The sequence below is a fragment of the Erythrolamprus reginae genome, chromosome 7, assembly GCF_031021105.1.
Source record: "Erythrolamprus reginae isolate rEryReg1 chromosome 7, rEryReg1.hap1, whole genome shotgun sequence".
In the NCBI taxonomy this organism is placed as follows: domain Eukaryota; kingdom Metazoa; phylum Chordata; class Lepidosauria; order Squamata; family Dipsadidae; genus Erythrolamprus; species Erythrolamprus reginae.
Genome location: NC_091956.1, coordinates 5,002,016 through 5,022,620, shown reverse-complemented (window position 1 = coordinate 5,022,620; position 20,605 = coordinate 5,002,016). Strand labels below are relative to the sequence as shown.

The 20,605-nt window shown below is 41.4% G+C and overlaps 1 protein-coding gene across 4 annotated transcripts in view; it reads right to left on the bottom strand.

Annotated features, from left to right (window-relative positions):
* Window positions 1-20,605, bottom strand: part of CTNNA2 (catenin alpha 2) — a 361,600-nt gene that overhangs the window by 15,532 nt on the left and 325,463 nt on the right. For 2 of the 4 annotated variants that reach the window (XM_070756873.1, XM_070756875.1), the window contains exon 12: window positions 10,471-10,614. The exons of the other annotated variants lie outside the window; for them this stretch is intronic. In XM_070756873.1, the coding sequence (XP_070612974.1) occupies window positions 10,471-10,614 (144 nt within the window). The remainder of the gene's footprint in view (window positions 1-10,470; window positions 10,615-20,605) is intronic. 4 annotated transcript variants of the gene reach the window in all.

The window sequence follows — 20,605 nt, the reverse complement described above, 5'->3', positions numbered from 1 at the left end:
TACGGTAAGCGGTTTACTCAAATCTGTCCCCGTAAAACAGAACCTCTGCAAGGCAAATGTGACAGAACTGAAAGAACCTGCTGCAAATGTCTATTTGCAGAGTTTGGGAGTTTATTGATTAATTTTCTGTAAGGGAGATGTGCTTGAACCCACACCTGTGCAAAGGAGCCGTAATGAATTAAGAGATACTCACTTCCAACGCCATCCGCAGAGAGACCACATTTCATTTTATTTCTATTTAATCCCTGCCTTTCTCCTCCAATGAGTACTCTAGGCAGTTAGTGATATTTCAAGAGAAAAGAAAACAGAACCCCGATGATATTAGCGATAATAAACGGATGCTAAGGCTATTTTACCTTTGAAACCTTAAAAGCCTGTTGACGGAAATGCATGTTGATGGAATTTTGAAATGCTAAGAGATAAGAATAAATGGAATCCACCTGTAGATTTTCCCCCCTTCCTTCTTTCTTTTTTCCCTTTCTTTCTCTTCCTTCCTTCCCTTCCTCCTTTCCTTCCTCCCTCCCTCCCCTCCCTCCCCCTTCCATTCTTCCTTCCTTCCCTCCCTCTCCCTTCCTTCCTTCTCTCCCTCCTTTCCTCCCTCCCTCCCTCTCCCTTCATTCCTTCCCTCCTTCCTTTCCTCCCTCCCTCCCATTCTTCCTCCCCTTCCTCTCCCTTCCCTCCTTCCTTTCCTCCCTCCCTCCCCCTTCCTTCCATCCTTTCCTCCCTCCCTTCCCCCTTCCATTCTTCCTTCCCTCTCCCTTCCTTCCCTCCTTCCTTTCCTCCCTCCCTCCCTCTCCCTCCCTTCCTTTCCTCTCTCCCTCCATTCCCTCCCTCCCCTTCCATTCTGGCTTCCCTCCCTCCCCCTTCCTTTCCTCCCTCCCTCCCCTCCCATTTTCCTCCCCTTCCTCTCCCTTCCTTCCTTTCCTCCCTCCCTTCCTTCCCTCTTCCATTCTTCCTTCCCTCCCTCTCCCTCCCTCCCTTCCCTCCCTCCATCCTTCCCTCCCTCCCTCCCTCTCCCTTCCTTCCTTTCCTCCCTCCCTCCATCCATTCCCTCCCTCCCCTTCCATTCTTCCTTCCCTCCCTCCCCCTTCCTTCCTTCCTTCCTAGTGTGTATGTGCATGGTTGTATGAGAAAGAATTGGGCTGGTGATGGACTCGCATTGTTGTTCCTCCCTCTCACCCTCCTGTTTTTATATATAATTATTTCATTAAAATATATTTTTATAAATAATTCAAGGCAACAAACTTACTGATACTCATTCCTTCACCTATTTTCCCCACAATTAATAACCCTTCAAGGTGGATTGGGCTGAATGAGAACAACTGGCTCAAAATCACCAGCTCTCATCTGGCAAAGTATCGCTAGGATGGGACTAGAACTCACCATCTCCCGGCGATTGCCCTCACTGGCTTTTGTATCTCAGGCAGATTAGAACTTGCCATTTCCTAGTGATTGGCTTAAAGGCACCCAGCTTGCTTTCGTGCCTAAAATGGGGCTGGAACTCACTGTGACTGACCCAAATTCACCCAGCCAGCTTTCATGGCTGAAGCAAAACTAGAATTCACTCTCTCCTGGCAATTGCCCCAAAGTTACTTAGCTAGCTTTTGGCCTAAGGCAGGGCTACAACTCCCGGTCTCCCGATAATTAGATCAAAGTCTTCCAGCTAACTATCACCCCTAAAATGGAACTACCCTGTTTCCCCGAAAATAAGTCACCCCTGAAAGTAAGACACAGGAGAGGTTTTGTAGAATTGCCTAATATAAGGCATCCCCCGAAAGTAAGACATTTCGTTCCGCAGCATTTCCGAACAGAACATATATAACATATATTTGTATTTTTATCACTGTTGTAAGCAGCATAAAAGTTGAACAAACGAATGAATGAATGAATGAATGAATGAATGAATGAGTAAATAGTAAATAGATAAAGAAATTGTATCTCTTTGAGGCGAGGAGAGGCCAGGCACTCTAACCCAAACCCGACGTGAGTGACATAAAGTTGGCCACCTTTAAGCCAGTCACATGATCTTTAAGCCACCCCGGTCACATGATCGTCAAGCCACTCCCACCCGGTCACATGGCTGGCAAGCCACACCCACAAAATAAACCAAACCCCGCAGTGTGGTAGTGAAAATTTTTGCAGCCCTTCACTGCCACCACTGTGTTAGACCAAACAGCCTAAAGAAGTGACAAAGTATATAGAGTATAAAAGTAGTCAACAGTTACCCTCACAGACAAAACTAATACTCAAAAGCTTTTGATAACCATCTATATAATGGGATTTTAGCTTACAGTTTTAACTATTAACTATTTTAACTATTTAACTATCCCAGCAACCGGTTAGGTCCCACAGAGTGGGTCTTCTCCGAGTCCCGTCAACTAAACAGTGCCACTTGGTGGGACCCAGGGGAAGAGCCTTCTCTGTGGCGGCCCCGGCCCTCTGGAACCAACTCCCCCCAGAGATTAGAATTGCCCCCACCCTCCTTGCCTTTCGTAAGCTACTTAAAACCCACCTCTGCCACCAGGCATGGGGGAATTGAGATGCTCTTTCCCTGTGGGCCTTTACAATTTCATGTCTGTATGTATGTTTGGTTTTTTATATTAATGGGTTTTTAATCTTTTTCAGTATTAATTGGATCATTATTGTACGTTGTTTTATTATTGCTGTTAGCCGCCCCGAGTCTCCGGAGAGGGGCGGCATTCAAATCAAATCAAATCAAATCAAATCAAATCAAATCACATCACATCACATCACAATCACATCACATCAAATCAAATCAAATCATAAATATTAGATTTGTATATCTCCGAGTCTACGGAGAGGGGCGGCATACAAATCTAACAATAAATAATATATATTGTTTTGTATTTTGTGAGACGCCCCGGGTCTTCAGAGAGGGGTGGCATACAAGTCTAAATAATAATAATAATAATAATAATAATAATAATAATAATAATAATAATAATAATAATAATAAAAAATCTCTATCTGTCAATTGCAAAAAGCCGCTTTACTGGGATCAGCACACATAATTTGCTGCTACGTCATGCAGTCCTAGGTGCTTGGGAAGTGACCAACTGATGATAAAATATGAAATCCAGCATTGTGATCTCGTTTGCTGTGCTGTATTGACAATAATAACAGCAACAACAATAATATAACACCCAGAAAGTCCACAAACGGCTTCCTGCATGGATCTTGCTTGCCTGATGGTGCCCCCCCAATAGAGACTTTTTTTTCAAAATATAGTCTTGGATGTCTGCCCCAGAATTGGTCTGTAAAACACTTTCTAAATCCTGGTGTAAAGGTAATGAAGTAAACATAAGGGAATTATATGGATGTCTTGTTTCGTTGGAGCTGCACAAAAGCTACTCTTTGGGGGCAGGAGAGACAGCAGATGTGTCTGGAAAACAGACACCAGATTTGTGCATTGTATAATTCAAAGCACACTCAAATAACCACCTCCGTATTTCTAATTGTGACATGATGAGAAGGATGACAGCACAGGCAGCAGCTAGCAGCTGGCTGGTTTTATCTGGTTTCGGATGCTAACCAGGATCTGACTTGGTTGATAGGTGGATGTGCCAATCCCAGGGTTATAGGTTACTCGGGAAACCCTCCACTGACCCACCCAAACCCCCAAGGATAAACAATTCCCATATTACTGATTTTTTTCCCCACATACCAGGCTTTAGTAAATAATAATAATAATAATAATAATAATAATAATAATAATAATAATAATCTGTAAAGAAACAGATGAAACAATCGATCACATACTCAGCTGCTGCAAAAAGATTGCACAGACAGACTACAAGCATAGACATGATGCTGTGGCACAGATGATCCACTGGAACTTGTGCCGGAACTACCATTTACCACTGGCAAAGAACTGGTGGGATCATAAGCCCGAAAAAGTGGTCGAAAATGAGCAAGCAAAACTACTGTGGGACTTCCGACTTCCGACTGACCGAATTCTGAAGCATAACACACCAGACATTGTGATTGTGGAGAAAAAGAAAGCATGGATCATCGACATTGCAATCCCAGGAGACAGCAGAATTGAGGAGAAGCCGCTAGAGAAATTAGTGAAATACGAAGATCTAAAAATCGAGCTGCAACGACTCTGGCATAAGCCCGTGAAAGTGGTCCCAGTGGTCCTTGGCACGCTGGGCGCAGTGCCAAAGGATCTCAGCAGACATTTGAAAACCATCGGAATTGACAAAATCTCCATCTGTCAATTGCAAAAGGCCGCTTTACTGGGATCGGCAAACATAATTCGCCGCTACATCACGCAGTCCTAGGTGCTTGGGAAGCGCCCGACTGGTGATGAAATACGAAATCCAGCATAGTGATCTTGTTTGCTGTGTTGTACTGACATAATAATAATAATAATAATAATAATAATAATAATAATAATAATAATAATAATAATAATAATGTAATAAATAAATAAAATAGAAATAAAAATATAAATAATAATAATTTATTAGATTTGTATGCCGTCCCTCTCCGTGGACTTGGAGTGGCTCACAACAAAATAACACAGTATAACAAATCTAATATTAAAAAAAACAAATCTAATATTAAAAAACATTTAAAACCTAACATTAAAACCATGCTACACAATCGTTCCATGCATAAACTGTATATGCCTGGGGGTATCTTAGTTCCCCCATGCGTGTCTTCAGCAATTTACAAAAGGCAAAGAGGGTGGGGGCGGTTCTAATCTCTGGGGGGAGTTGATTCCAAAGGGCTGGGGCCACCACAGAGAAGGCCCTTCCCACGGGGCCCGCCAACTGACATTGTTTAGTCGACGGGACCCGGAGGAGCCCAACTCTGATCCCGAGTCCTTTGATGGAGTTTTGTCTGAATAGCTAGAGTTTGTGTAGAATCACTTCTAGATGTACAATTGGAACTTCACCGATGTTCTGGGATCAGACTGTGGGAAGTTGATAAAGACACCTGTCCAATTATAAAGCAAACCGAACTAGATCATACTTCAACCCCTGCAGTCTTTACACCTTTTTTCTCCCCATTATCTAAAATTAATGATCTTGCCTGATGGTTGACATCTCCATTTTATTTACATACGACCTTGACGAAATCATTCTTTGAAGCATGGAGTGGGGATTCTCCTCCTGATCGGTGGTTCTTCTTGGGTCAGTTCATTCTCCTTCCTCCCTATCCATTAATTAGCAGCTATTTATGCTGGATGTCTCAATTTGGTCTTCAACTTCTCCCTTCAAGGTTCAAAGGAACAACTTTGTTATTCTGAGTAATAGGGTGCATTTTCAAGCAAGGTCTCCAGCGAAGGCTGGCTCTGACGGGCCGAACGTGCCTCGGTTGGCACCAAAGGCGAACGGAATAATAAAAAGGAATAAGGAATAAAAGGGAATAAACCCTTGACTTATCTTCTTCTACTGTGTTCCCTTTAATAAATGTTTTTTCTGCGCCAGCTCAGGAAGCTCCAACTGCCCAAGGAGCCGCTGATCCAGTTCTACAGAGGAATCGTTGAGTCTGTCATCTGCACCTCTATCACTGTCTGGTTTGGTGCTGCCACCAACAAGACCAACACAGATTTCAGAGGATAATCAGAACTGCAGAAAAAAAACAATAGCTACCAACCTGCCTTCTATTGAGGACCTGAGTCAAAAAGAGAGCGGTGAAAATATTGACTGACCCCTCGCATCCAGGACACAAACTGTTTCAACTCCTACCCTCAAAACGTCGCTACAGAGCACGGCACACCAAGACAACTAGACACAAGAACAGTTTTTCCCCGAATGCCATCACTCTGCTAAAGAAATAATTCCCTCAACACTGTCAGACTTTTTACTAAATCTGCATTTCTATTCTACTAGTTTTTCTCATCATTCCTATCATCCTTTTCCTCCCACTTAGGGCTGTGTGACAGTAACTTGTTGCTTGTATCCTAAATTTTTTATTAATAGATTGTTTCTTCATTGCTAATTTGACCCCTATGACAATCATTAAGTGTCGTACCACATGATTCTTGACAAATGTATATTTTATTTTATGTACGCTGAGAGCATATGCACCAAGACAAATTCCTTGTGTGTTCAATCACACTTGGCCAATAAAATTCTATTCTATTCTATTCTATTCTACCCTTTTCCTCCCACTTAGGACTGTATGACTGTAACTTATTGCTTGTATCCTAAGATTTTTATTAATATTGATTTTTTCATTGCTTGTTTGACCCCTATGACAATCATTAAGTGTTGTACCACAGGATTGACAAAAGTATCTTTTTCTTTTATGTACACTGAGAGCATATGCACCAAGACAAATTCCTTGTGTGTCCAAATACTTGGCCAATAAAATTCTATTCTATTCTATTCTATTCTATTTAAAAACTAATCCTTTCCATTTGTTAAAACCTGTTTGCTTTTTTAAAAATTCACAGCTTTTCTTCCTACCAAAGAGGATCGAGCGAGGCTAAAGCAACTTGTGTGTTTTTCAGCGTTTTGTGTGTAGGGGGGGGAAAAAGACGGTGTATTAATTCTCTTTTGAATGCAAGCAGGCGAGTCATTTACAATGAAGTTGCTAATCGCTCAAGAAAAAGAGCCCTAAAATCTAATTGTCTGACACTTTCTCAAGATACAGAAAGAAAGGCAGGTATATTCGCACAAACAAACAAACTGTACCCTTGGAACAGGATATTTTATTCCAGGGAAAATTTGAAAATATTTGCATTGTTTCTCTGCTGATCACCTAACTCCAGATGGGTATTTGGGATTCAGCTTTCCCATAGAACCAAATTCCTTAAGGTGCCTCTTGGCTAGAGTGAATTATTCCTTTCCTCTTCTCTAGGCATACAAAAAAGACAGGGGAATAAGTGGGATTTAAGGGTGAAATGATTAATTAACCCTTATCCCTCAAGAGGGGAATAAACATCTGAAACAATAACAAATAGTTATAGCGATAATAAGTTTTGTTTGCTATGCAGGGCTAACAGAAGGCAAGGGTGAAAACATTGCAAGACCTCACCACTTTGGTTTGCTAGGGGAAAAAATAAGTGTAGTAATGGGCTTCCAGCCCCATGGAGGGGGGACACACACACGCAGTGGAGGTAGTAAGTTTATGCACTATTTATTAAATATTAAATAGTTTTTTTATTGTCCTTCCTTCTCTGGTACCTTAGTATGATCCTGGATTACTTTTAAAATAGGAAATAATTAAATAGTGTGTTTTTACCCATAAAACATTTAATCATTTTAACCAGGATCTAGAACTGAACTTTTATAGCAATGAAAGAAAATTGAGCTACTTGCCTAATCTGTTATCCTACTACAAAACCTTGAGATGTGAAGCAACAAATAATGCTATCATTTGTCTTTTTTGTGGCTATTCAAATAACTTAACTTAATCAACTGAAAAAGAGTCCAAGAACCTATTTGAAAACTTATCTTGGTCGATAAGCCACTCCCACCCAGTCACATGAGCTTCAAGCCACTCCCAACTGGTCACATGGCCAGCAAGCCACTTCTACCTGGACAGATGACCATCAAGCCACACCCACACAATAAGCCACGCCCACAGCCTTTTTTTTTTTTTTTTTTTTTTACAGCCCTTCACTGGTGTAATGGTTAGTCAGTGGTTCTCAACCTTTCTAATGCCACGACCCCTTAATACAGTTCCTCATGTTGTGGTGACCCCCAGCCATAAGTCCAGCGTCAATTCTCCCAACAGAGCTTGAAGCTGATTGGCAGGAAGGTCAGAGGGACACTCCCACTGTAAACGCCTGATTGGTCGGATTGTAAATATATGTTCCAAGGCGCCAGATGCTTTAATTCCTAACAGTGTGGGAAATTTGTTTTTTTCTCAGGCTCTTAGGTGACCCCTGTGAAATGGTCATTCGACCCCTAAAGGGGTCCTGACCCCCAGGTTGAGAACCACTGGGTTAGGGGATCAGGCTAGAAACCAGAAGACTGTGAGTTCTAGCTCTGCCTTAGGCACAAAGCCAGCTGGTTGACATTGGTCAATCAGTTGGAGTCTGTGAATTCTAGTCTCGCCTTAGGTATGAAAACTTGTGTATGTGGCAAGCCCCCTTGACAACCCTTGGTCAGATAAGGGCAGTTAGATAACGCCTTGTCCAAAGAGAAGCCACCCGTGATTCCCACTAATTCAAGAAGGATTAAAAAAATGTCCCACATCTTTCAAACTTCATCTTCAGAGGTGGTTTACTTATGGTTTGATAGAATCTCCTATCATCTATCCATCTATCCATCATCTATCTATCTATCTATCTATCTATCTATCTATCTATCTATCTATCTATCTATCATCTATCTATCTATCTATCTATCTATCCCGTCTGTCCATCCATCCATCCATCCATCCATCTATCTAATCTATCTTTCTATCCATCATCCATACATCCATACATCCGACTTCTATGCCGCCCAATCTGAAGGACTCCAGGCGGCTTACATAATAATATAATACAAATACAAAAAGATACAATCAATAAAAAGAAGTCGAATATGATATATAAAACTAAACCCCGTAATAAAACCCATTAATATAAAAATAATCACACATCCCAAACAAACCATACATAAAATGGAACGGCCCGGGGAAATCAATTCCCCCATGCCTGACAGCAGAGGTGGAGTTTATGAAAGGCAAGGAGGGTAGGGGCAGTCCTGATCTCCAGGGGGAGTTGATTCCAGAGGGTCAGGGCCACCACAGAGAAGGCTCTTACCCTGGGGGCCACCAGACGACAATATTAAAAATAATCTAAAAAATCCCAATTTAAAGAACCAATCATACATGCAAGCATACCATGTATAAATTCTATAAGCCTAGGGGGAAGGGAAAATTTCAATTTCCCCATACCTGATGACAAAGGTGGGTTTTAAGGAGCTTGCCAAAGGCAAGGAGGGTGGGGGCAACTCTGATATCTGGGGGGAGCTGGTTCCAGAGGGTCGGGGCCGCCACAGAGAAGGCTCTTCTTCTGGGGCCTGCCAAATGACATTGTTTAGTCGACGGGACCCGGAGAAGGCCAACTCTGTGGGACCTAACCGGTCGCTGGGATTCGTGTGGCAGAAGGTGGTCCCGGAGATCTTCTGGTCCGATGCCATGAAGGGCTTTATAGGTCATAACAAACACTTTGAATTGTGGCCGGAAACTGATCGGCAACCAATGCAGACTGCGGAGTGTTGGTGTAACATGGGCATACCTGGGGAAGCCCATGATTGCTCTCGCAGCTGCATTCTGCAGATCTGAAGTTTCCGAACACTTTTCAAAGGTAGCCCCATGTAGAGAGCATTACAGTAGTCGAACCTCGAGGTGATGAGGGCATGAGTGACTGTGAGCAGTGAGTCCCGGTCCAGATAGGGCCGCAACTGGTGCACCAGGCGAACCTGGGCAAACACCCCCCTCGCCACAGCTGAAAGATGGTTCTCTAATGTGAGCTGTGGATCGAGGAGGACGCCCAAGTTGTGAACCCTCTCTGAGGGGGTCAATGATTCCCCCCCCAGGGTTATGGATGGACAGATGGAATTGTCCTTGAGAGGCAGAACACACGGCCACTCCGTCTTATCCGGGTTGAGTTTGAGTCTGTTGACACCCATCCAGACCCCAACAGCCTCCAGGCACCGGCACATCACTTCCACTGCTTCGTTGACTGGACGAAGCTCTGTTCAAAAGTGCTATTGCTAACATGTTGTAAGCCGCCCTGAGTCTAAGTAGAAGGGCGGCATAAAAATCAAATAAATAAATAAATAATAAATAAATAAATCCTTTGTGCCTGACGTTCACCAAGTCACCTGAAGTTCAAATTTGAATCTGTGCCAGGTAAGAGTCAACAGAATTTAAGGTGTGATGTGTGTAGATTTGCAGCTGCTTGTGACAACTTAATGACTTCAAACTGATGATGCCCTTAACTCCGCCTTCAGCTCTGCCTGGTTTTCCCCAGCAAATTCAGATTTATAGAACAAATCAGGGACAGAACTAACAGGAAACATCCTATCTGAATAACTTAAAAGCCAGCAGCCACTATAATATATGGATGGGAGAAGAAACACATAAGTAAAATCCTCGGCATATAAATCCAATAATAAAACACACCCACAATTTTAAAAATAATGCCTTGCAACTTTCCATTAAAACATATTGCACCCACCATTAAAAAATGCTCTACATCTTTCAATATTAAATTGCTAATATTAGACTTAACTTAAATCCTGAAGTTTCTTCAACCAAAGTTTTGAGCTACTCAGGAACATCCTCCTGCCGTAAATATAGATTCTTCATTTAAATGTTGGAATATTAGCCAACATTGATTTAATACAAGGTCCACTGAGACTCCCAGCAATTTGAAACCACACCACCGTTATGGATTGGAGTAAATCCCTCCTCTAAAGGAGCACCCCCTTACAAACGGCATCCGGTTTCCCCCTTGGACGGAAAGGCATAGTTTAGAAAACAAGGTTTACTCACCATGGAAGAGTCCCCACTTCCGTTTGCAAGTGTCGCTCCTTCAGCACAGGTGGGTAGGTGGGTAGAAAGTTGACTAGCCCTGCCCCCATCTATGACATCACACTCTACCTCATAAAAGGTAGTGAAAGTGCTTTGACCTCCAGGCTGATTTCCGAGAGATACAGAAAAGAAAGAATGTGTATGAGAGAGAGAGAGAGAGAGCAAGAGAAAAATGGCGCCCTATTGTAGGAGGAAGGAGATCAGGCCTGGGGAGGGGAAGAGGAAGGGGAAGTGGAAGAGGAAGGGGGAATGGAAGAGAAAAGGGAAATGGGAGTGGAAGAAGGGGAAGTGGAAGGAGAAAAGGAAGGGGAAGTGGAAGGAGAAAAGGAAGGGGAAATGGAAGGGGAAATGGAAGGGGAAATGGAAGGAGAAAAGGAAGGGGAAATGGAAGGGGAAGAGAAAGAGAAAGGGGAAATGGAAGAGGAACAAGGGGAAGTGAAAGAGGAAGGGGAAGAGGAAGGGGAAGAGGAAGGGGAAGAGGGAATGGAAGAGAAAGAGGAAGAAGGGGAAGTGGAAGGAGAAAAGGAAGGGGAAATGGAAGGGGAAGAGAAAGAGAAAGGGGAAATGGAAGAGGAACAAGGGGAAGTGAAAGAGGAAGGGGAAGAGGAAGGGGAAGAGGGAATGGAAGAGAAAGAGGAAGAAGGGGAAGGGGAAATGGAAGAGGAAGAGGAAGGGGAAGAGGAAGGGGAAATGGAAGAGGAACAAGGGGAAGTGGAAGAGGAACAAGGGGAAGTGGAAGGGGAAGAGGAAATGGAAGGGGAAGTGGAAGAGGAAGAGAAAGGGTAAATGGAAGAGAAAGGGGAAATGGAAGAGAAAAGGCAAATGGAAGAGGAAGAGGAACAAGGGGAAGTGGAAGGAGAAGAGGAAGCCCCACAGAGGCTTCTCCCCACCTTTTCTGGCCCTGTTTCCTCCCAGGAGATTCTTAGAGAGGCCCCACGGAGGCTTCTCCCTGCCTTTTCCGGCCCTGTTTCCTCCCAGGAGATTTCTAGAGAGGCCCCACAGAGGCTTCTCCCCACCTTTTCCGGCCCTGTTTCCTCCCAGGAGATTCTTAGAGAGGCCCCACAGAGGCTTCTCCCCACCTTTTCCGGCCCTGTTTCCTCCCAGGAGATTCCTAGAGAGGCCCCAAGGAGGCTTCTCCCTGCCTTTTCCGGTTACAGTTTTGGAGGCTCGGGTTTGTAAGTGGAAAATGGTTCTTGAGAAGAGGCAAAAAAAATCTTGAACACCCGGTTCTTATCTAGAAAAGTTTGTAAGTAGAGGCCTTCTTAGGTAGAGGTACCACTGTATTGGGTTGCTACCGGAATGGTAGGGGACGGCATGCTGGGTCTCTGTCATGTGCATGTCCCAGCGAGATTTTGCTTCTGTGCATTTATGCTCCCAGTTCTGGTCATAAATCGAGGACTGCCTGTATTTTATTCATCTAAAAGGAGTGGAACTCTACGCTAACAATCCTAATTCAGGAGACAAAACCGGTTTTCTGTCTGTCTTTATCTGTCTGGCAGATAAAGAAAGAAAATAAAATTTTCCGTGAAACAACATATGGCATCTTCACACATCAGCCACCAGCGGTCCATGACGTGACTGAGAGCTTGACATGCACGACTGTTATTTTAGCTCAATCACGGTTGGGTGAATCCGGAAAAATAGTACAGATCCTTAGTAGGAAAAGGACCCGGAGCAACTTTTGCCTGTGAATTCATTTGGAAGGGAAAAAGTTTATCTTCCATTCCAGTCCATATAATTTGAGATTCGGGTTGGTTACAGATCTCAAGGTCTGTTTAATCAGGATAAAAGAAAGATACAATCTCTTCCTTTTAATTCCAGTTCTGTAGATCTTATACTAATGCGATGGCTTGGAAATCCTTTATACAGTGGCACCTCTACTTAAGAACCATTGGAAACAATGATCAGATGCTTATGATATGAACACCTTGTCTTGTCAACACTGTTTTGTAGTGTCTCTTTGTATATATTTGTATATAACCAATAAACATTATTTTATAATAAAAAAGAAAGAAAATGCTGTAACAAGAACCATTTTCTACTTAAGAAACCGAGCTTGGAAAAATTTCCCAGGATATTTGAGAGCGGCACGAAGGCCTGGCCAGTTTTCGGCCATTCCTCCTTTAATCCTGGCCATCTCAGGCTTTTCTGGGCTGCCAGAAGAGCCTTTCGGTGGCTCTTAAGGAAGTTTTGGCAGTCCAGAGCAAACGAAGCATTTTCCTTTCTCTTGGCGCTTGGAGAGGGAATAAATCTCTGCCAGCACCAAGCCGGGGTGGCGCAGCAGGTAGAGTGCTGTACTGCAGGCCACTGAAGCCGACTGTAGATCTGAAGGTCAGCGGTTCAAATCTCATCAACGGCTCAAGGTTGACTCAGCCTTCCATCCTTCCGAGGTGGGTCAAATGAGGACCCGAATTGTGGGGGCAATAGCCTAGCTCTGTTAAAAAGTGCTATTGCTAACATGTTGTAAGCCGCCTTGAGTCTAAGGAGAAGGACGGCATAAAAATAGAATAAAAAAATAAAAAAATAAAAGAAACACTCCCTTCGCTCTGGGCAGCCCAGAGCAAACGGAGCATTTTCCTTTCTCTGTGCGCTTGGAGAGGAAATAAACCTCTGCCAGCACCGAGAAAAGAAACACTCCCTTTGCTCTGGGCAGCCCAGAGTGAATGGAGCATTTTCCTTTCTCTGGGCACTTGGAGAGGGAATAAATCTCTGCCAGCGCCCAGAGAAAAGAAACGTTCCCTTCGCTCTGGGCAGTGACTATTCTCCTCCTCTTCTTCCTCCTCCTCCTCCCACCCAAATTCCGAGCTTTTATTTCTTTCCTAATGGGTTTGCACGCATTATTTACTTTTACATTGATTCCTATGGGAAAAATTGCTTCTACTTACAAACTTTTCTACTTAAGAACCAGGTCACGGAACGAATTAAGTTCGTAAGCAGAGGTACCACTGTGCTTGGCATGATTTCTTAACTCCATTTAACAGGGGTGTGTGGGAGAACTTTGGTGCTCTCTGAGCTTGGTGTGACATTTCATTACCAAATGAGGTAACGTCATCAGTGTTAGAAGGGAGTGAGTTTTATTTAAAAAGGAGGAAGAGGAGGAGGAGGACTCTTTGGTGTTCTCTGATCGTGGTGATTTACTGGGCAGACATTTCATTTCCAAACTAGGCAACATCATCAGTGTGACGATGTTTATTCTATTTCCTTTATTTCTTTATGAAATGTATTTGCTGCCCATCCAAGAACTCTGGGTGGCTTAAAACCCCAAATATTGGAAATTATTAAAAGCATCCATTTTTTTAAAAAAAACCAACCCAACATTATTTATTTATTTATTTAATTTATTAATTTATCAATTTATTAATTTATTAATTTATTAATTTATTAATTTATTAATTTATTAATTTATTAATCTATTAATTTATTAATCTATTAATTTATTAATTTAATTTATTAATTTATTTCTTAGATTTGTATGCCGCCCCTCTCCTAACACAGCAGGTAAAAAGATTAACAGATAAAATCAATGGAGGCAAGACGGCAACAATGCTACCTAGTTTGGTAATGAAATGTTGGCAAATAATAGAACAATAGAGTCGAAAGGGATTGTGTAGGGATCTTCTAATCTAATTCCCCGCTCAAGCAGGACTCCATACCATTTCAGACAAATGGCTGTCCGATTTCTTCTTGAAAGTCTCCAGTGACGGAGCACCCACGACTTCAAGAGGCCAGCTGTCCCAAGGGTTAATTATTCTCCACCACTTTAAAGAGCCCCAAGGATTTCTCCCCTCCTTTTCGACCCTGAGCTCTGAATATTTCCGAATATTTGCATGCGTGCTTGTGCGTTAGAACTAAATGGAATGTGTTGGTGAGAATGCTGAGGAAACGCTTGATCATCAATCATTTTGAGCTAATGGATGGCAGCAGGGGCAAATGGAGAATCTTCATCCCACCAACAGCGATGGGCCGGGTGATGCTCTCTTTCTAAACCTTTCTAAAACTGATGTATGGATATTGCTAAGCTGTGCTGAGGGAGTAAGTTGAACGGAATCCGCTGATTTACAAAGCACACTTTGAAACATGAGGTGTCAACATATGGAGACATGGGTGATCACTCTTCCCAAGCCTGCCAGATCAGTCCGGTGCCATCTTACCAGAAGGAAAACGTATTTTCACAATAAATAAATAAATATATACATATCTATACATACACTAGGCCTGATAAACTCAAACGGTGAGCAAACATTCAGTCTCTAAATTTCCTTTAACAGAAATGAGATTGCGTAGCTGCAGCTAGCTATATTCTGGTTTTCTGGAGAGTACCAGAAGAAAGAAAGAAAGAAAGAAACAAAGAGGGAGGAAGAAAGGGAGGAGGAGGGTGGGAGGGAAAGAGAAAAAGAAAGAAAGAAGGAAGGAAGGAAGGAAAGAAGGAAGGAAGGAAGGAAAGAAAGAAAGAGAGAGGAAGAAAGGGAGGAGGAGGGTGGGAGGGAAAGAGAGAAAAAGAAAGAAGGATGGAAGGAAGAAAGAAAGAAAGGAAAGAAGGAAATAAGGAAGGAAGGAAGGAAGGAAGGAAGGAAGGAAGGAAGGAAGGAAGGAAGGAAGGAAGGAAGGATAATAACATTAAGGGGATGGTGGAAAGGAAGGGGGGAAATTAAAAGTTATTAGAGTGTTAGTGATTTCCCAAAATTCTTATTTTTTCTTGGTGGGCAATTCATCATGAATTAATTTAATTTGTCGGTTACACTACTTAAGATTGTTTTCACTTCTTCCAGGGAATTCTTGAGTCAAAGTTAATAGATAAATAAATATGTTTCTGTTACAAAAAGATGCATATAGATCTCTAGGGACATAGTGCTGGATAATATTTCCTATGATTTCTCATTAATTCAATATTTAGGCACGGTTTATAAAAATGTCCCTGTAATAAAATATGCTCCTTTGATATTAAGTCTACATTTTAGGGCCTGTTTTACTTTTTAAGTATTGAGCTACGCTGAACAATTCCAGGAGCAACAATGACTAATAACAATTTATGAAACGTGTATGTCACTCAAACTTCAATGACTTGGAGTGGCTAAATAAGAATAATGTCATATTTTCCTCCTATTCATTGTGAAGTTGTGTTAGGTTTCCTTTCTAAAAAAATACCAGTGGGCAAAATCGTTTATTACATTCCATTTTGCCTTCTTTGGAAGGCAATAATTTTGGTCCACGATCCATCCCCCCCTCCCAATAGATCATTTTTATTCTTTTAAGATCATACTAAACATAAGATGTCGCATAATGAGCTGGTTGTTCAATCAGACATTACAACTGAATGAACAGAATAATATTTTAAAAGTTGCATTGACTTATCTCCTCTACTACTTATCGTGCCATTTGATTTTTATGGCTTATTTCATGAACTAGCTCAGATATAGTCAATTAATCAATGAGTTATTTGCAAAAGGTTTCAAATAGTTCGGTTGGAACCTATACATCTCCAGGAATTTCGAAAGAACTGGGGCTGTGCTGTAGTTTTAGCGAAGCAGTTACTGTTTAATTGATTGTGGAATTTATCTCCTTATTAATATGAATTTCTGCTTATGTTTTCCTTATGACGCCTATTAAAAGCAACCAAATACAGTCATACCTTGTCTTACAAACTTAATTGGTTCTGGGACGAGGTTCTTAAGGTGAAAAGTTTGTAAGACGAAACAATGTTTCCCATAGGAATCAATGGAAAAGCGATTAATGCGTGCAAGCCCAAAAGTCTGGAGGTGGGGTTTCCCATGGAGGGGAGCCTCAGGGCAATCCCAGCAGTGCAAAAACGGGCGCTTCGCTGGCAATGGAAGTCCGGAGGCAGGGCATCCCAGCGGCAGCGGTGGGTTTGTTAGGTGAAAATAGTTTGTAAGAAGAGGCAAAAAAATCTTAAACCCCGGGTTTGTATCTCGAAAAGTTTGTACGACGAGGCGTTTGTAAGACGAGGTATCACTGTATTAGTGTTACAGTACAAAATTTAAAAGAGAGTACTGTAGAAGGGCAGGCAGAGACTATGGGAGTGGAATCAAGCGAGTAAAAAGTCTGGAGTAGTGGTGGGTTTCAAAACTCTTTGCTACTGGTTCAGTGGGGGGGCATGTGACTGAGTGGGTGTGGCCAACTTGACATCACTGATGCCAATGTCCACTCAGTCACATGATCTCCCCCCACCAAGCTACACCCACAGGAAAAGTTAATGGGGAAGCCAGATTCACTTAACAACCTTCATGTTACTAATTTAATGACTGTAGTGATTCACTTAGTCACTGTGGTGAGAAAGGTCATAAAATGGGACAAAACTCACTCAGCAACTGTCTCACTTAGCAATGGAAATGTTGGGTTCGATTCAGAACTGGGTTCCTTCCAGTTGACATCGGTTCGGTAGAACTGGTAGTAAATTGGTGGTGATTTCAAGCAGCCAGTTCTGTTGGTGTTGGTCCATGGACGACGCCATCTTGTTTTTGACTTCCTTTTTTTTTTTGCTATTTTTGTTGGTTTTTGCTTCTGCGCATGTGCAGAAGCTACGTTTCTGGCATTGCCATCATGGAGGGGGGGTTTTCGGGGGGGGGGAGATTGGTTATTTTTTGCTGATTGTTCCTTCTGCACATAAGCCAAGTTTTCGGCACCGCACATTATTTATTTTTAATTTAATAATTTAATTTAATTTAATTTAATTTAATTTAATTTAATTTAATTTAATTATTTAATTTAAGTATTTATTTAATAAATTTATTTATTCATTCACTCATTTATTTATTTATTTATTAGATTTGTATGCCGCCCCTCTCCGAAAACTCGGGGCGGCTCACAGAATAGATATAAACATAAGCATGATAGCACAAATCTAATAATTTAAAATGCAACTAAAAACCCTAATGTGATACGCAACCATGCATCACGCATTGCCATTTTGTTTTCAGGGGGACGTTGGCTATATTTTTGTTTTTTTGCTTCTGCGCATTTTTGGGTTGGGTTTGAGTTTTCTTTGCAAATTGATTTTGGTTTTGTCACTAGTTAATAATTGTCCCAGATGTTAAAAACTGAGAACTGCTTTTGTCATTAAACAAATCAGTGAGTTGAACGATAAAGGTTGTATCGTAAAAGGTATTTATTAATTAATTAATTTAATTTATCTGCCACCCAACTCCCAGAGGACTCGTGAGTGGTCATCAAGTTACAATTGTGACCAGAATTTCTGTTGCTGAGCAAGCCAGTGGTTATTATTATTATTTTTATTATTATTATTTATTAGATTTGTATGCCACCTCTGTCCGCAGATTCGGGGCGGCTCACAACAAGTGAGTCACATCCAATTTTACAGCCTCTTTTGCCCCAGTCTTTAAGCAAATCTCTGCAGTTGTTAATCAGGTTTGTTGCTCTTCAACAAATGCAATTTTCTACATTGGCTTTGTTTGTTAGAAACTGACTGGGGAAGGTCACCAAAGGTGATCACACGATGCTGTAACTATCCTATATGTGAGGGACTGATTGTAGCTCATTTTTTTCAGTGCTGCTGTTGACTTCCAACGGCTGCTAAAAAAATGGTTGTAAGTCGAGGACTGTCTAAAGGAGCCATTCCTTAATTAGGCTGCTGTCAATCAGAATCGGGGAGTTGTCCCAAAGATGGAAGGAAAGGTTTAAAGCAATGGCATTTTTCTGTCTTTTCTTTCTTTCTTTCCACATATAGGGAGCCTTAAAAGAAAGACGTTTCTTTAACCACGTCAAAAGCCTTGAGCAAATATTACAGGTGGAAGAATCACTTGCAAGACCTAATTTAATGCTTGCTTTCAATAGGAAATGACGGAGAATGAAATTCCCGAACTTAGTGCAAATTTAACTTTCTGAACTCCAAAAATAAAATAAAAATTGAATCGTTGATTTGGCTAACAAAAATCTTCACAGGGAGCACGTTTCTGAGATTTTAATGAGGAGGGTCTTGTTTTGATGTAAAAGAATGGTAAAAATAACCCCCTCTTATCCAGGAAGAAGAATCTGAGACAATAAAATGAAAGGTGAAAAGAAAAGAACTGACATGTTTTCGACGCTACTTCGCGATGACAAAGCTGACATTTTTTTGGAATAGGCTATCGCCCAGATGTTTCTCAAGACACAGGATGGGTTTTAAGCCAAATAAGAAATGGAAGTGTAAGATTTGGGGAGTGAGAGGTAGAGCCAATTATTGAAAAGTCAAAAGAGAAAATTAAGAGAGAGAAGAGATGTATATGATAACCCAATGGAAAACAAAATCTATCAGGATGACCTATCGCCGCAAAGCGAACTCTGCATAGAATTCAATCAATAAATAATCTGAGTAAATAAGAAAGCAGAAGTTTTATCAGAAAAGAAGTAGAAATAAGAAAGAAAGAGGTCCCGACAAGATTTTCCAACCAGATGAAATTTATACAAATGTTGAAGACCTGTAATTTAAAACAAGGCGGATGTAAATAAAACCATCCATATTTTATATACTGTATCTAAAATCTCCGATCTGTACTGGTTCTGTTATGATTACATATGAAGTAATTTCTTCTGGAGTAAAATTATTGGATAAAGGTTGGAGGGCAAATCAGTGTTTGCCCATAAAGAGAATTGTAATTTTATTAACTGTGTCTCTGAAGAAAGGAAGAAAGAATATATATTTTTGTGTGGAAACAAAGGTCACCCTAGTGAATGTAGCAATGCATTTTAGGAAGGCAATGTCTAGAAGTGTTAAATAAGTCTGAAGCACATCTTACATTAAAAGTGCCAATGCAAATATTACACAGGGGAAAAAAAATCATTTTCAATAAAATATGTGTTTTTGCCCCTTTTCCAGGAAATTAACATTTGTTCACAGAAGTTATGAAAATCTCAATTTTTCACAAAACCAAAAGATTTTTAAACCCCAGGGAACCATACCATATCAACTAGAAGATTCAGGAAAGAAATTATAAAATAGATATTCCAGACCACCAGCGGTTTATATTTATTCCATGTTGACTCCAGTTTATCGGACCAGAATATCTCCGGGACCGCCTTCTGCCGCACGAATCCCAGCGACCAGTTAGGTCCCACAGAGTTGGCCTTCTCCGGGTCCCATCGACTAAACAATGTCGCTTGGCGGGACCCAGGGGAAGAGCCTTCTCTGTGGCGGCCCCGACTCTCTGGAACCAACGCCCCCCAGATATCAGAGTTGCCCCCACCCTCCTTGCCTTTCGCAAGCTCCTTAAAACCCACCTTTGTCATCAGGTATGGGGAAATTGAAATTTTCCCTTCCCCCTAGGCTTATAGAATTTATACGTGGTATGCTTGTATGTATGATTGGTTCTTTAAATTGGGGTTTTTTAGATTATTTTTAATATTACATTTGTTTACATTGTCTTTTTATTGTTGTTAGCCGCCCTGAGTCTTCGGAGAGGGGCGGCATACAAATCTAATAAATAAATTAACTCTGCCAAAAAATATCTATTGCTGAACAATTGCCAGTTAAGGCAACAGGTTAGCAACCAGGAGACTGTGAGTTCTAGTTCCATCTTAGGCATGAAAACCAGCTGGTGACTTTAGGCCTGTCACTCTTTTTCTCTCAGCCGAATTCACCTCACAAGGTGGTTGAGGAGAAAATAGGAGCAGGAGGAATATTAAGTATATTCAGTGCCTTGAGTTGTTTATACAAATTAAAATAAAATAATATTTTAAAAAACCTCATTATTACAGTATGATAAATGGGCTTAGCAGAATCTGACTACTAATATCTATATAGTGTTCCCTCGATTTTCGCAGGGGGTGCGTTCCGAGACCGCCCGCGAAAGTTGAATTTCCGCGAAGTAGAGATGCGGAAGTAAATACACCATTTTTGGCTATGAACAGTATCACAAGCCTTCCCTTAACACTTTAAACCCCTAAATTACCATTTCTTATTCCCTTAACCACCATTTACTCACCATTATTGCTGGTACTCACCATTGAATAAGACTGATATTTATAAACATAATTATTTATGAACAATAATTATTTTTTTTGTTATTTATTTGCTAAAATTATTAGTTTGGCGATGACGTATCCGGTCTGTTTTCGAGGCTTTGGGGCCCGATTTTGGGGGGAA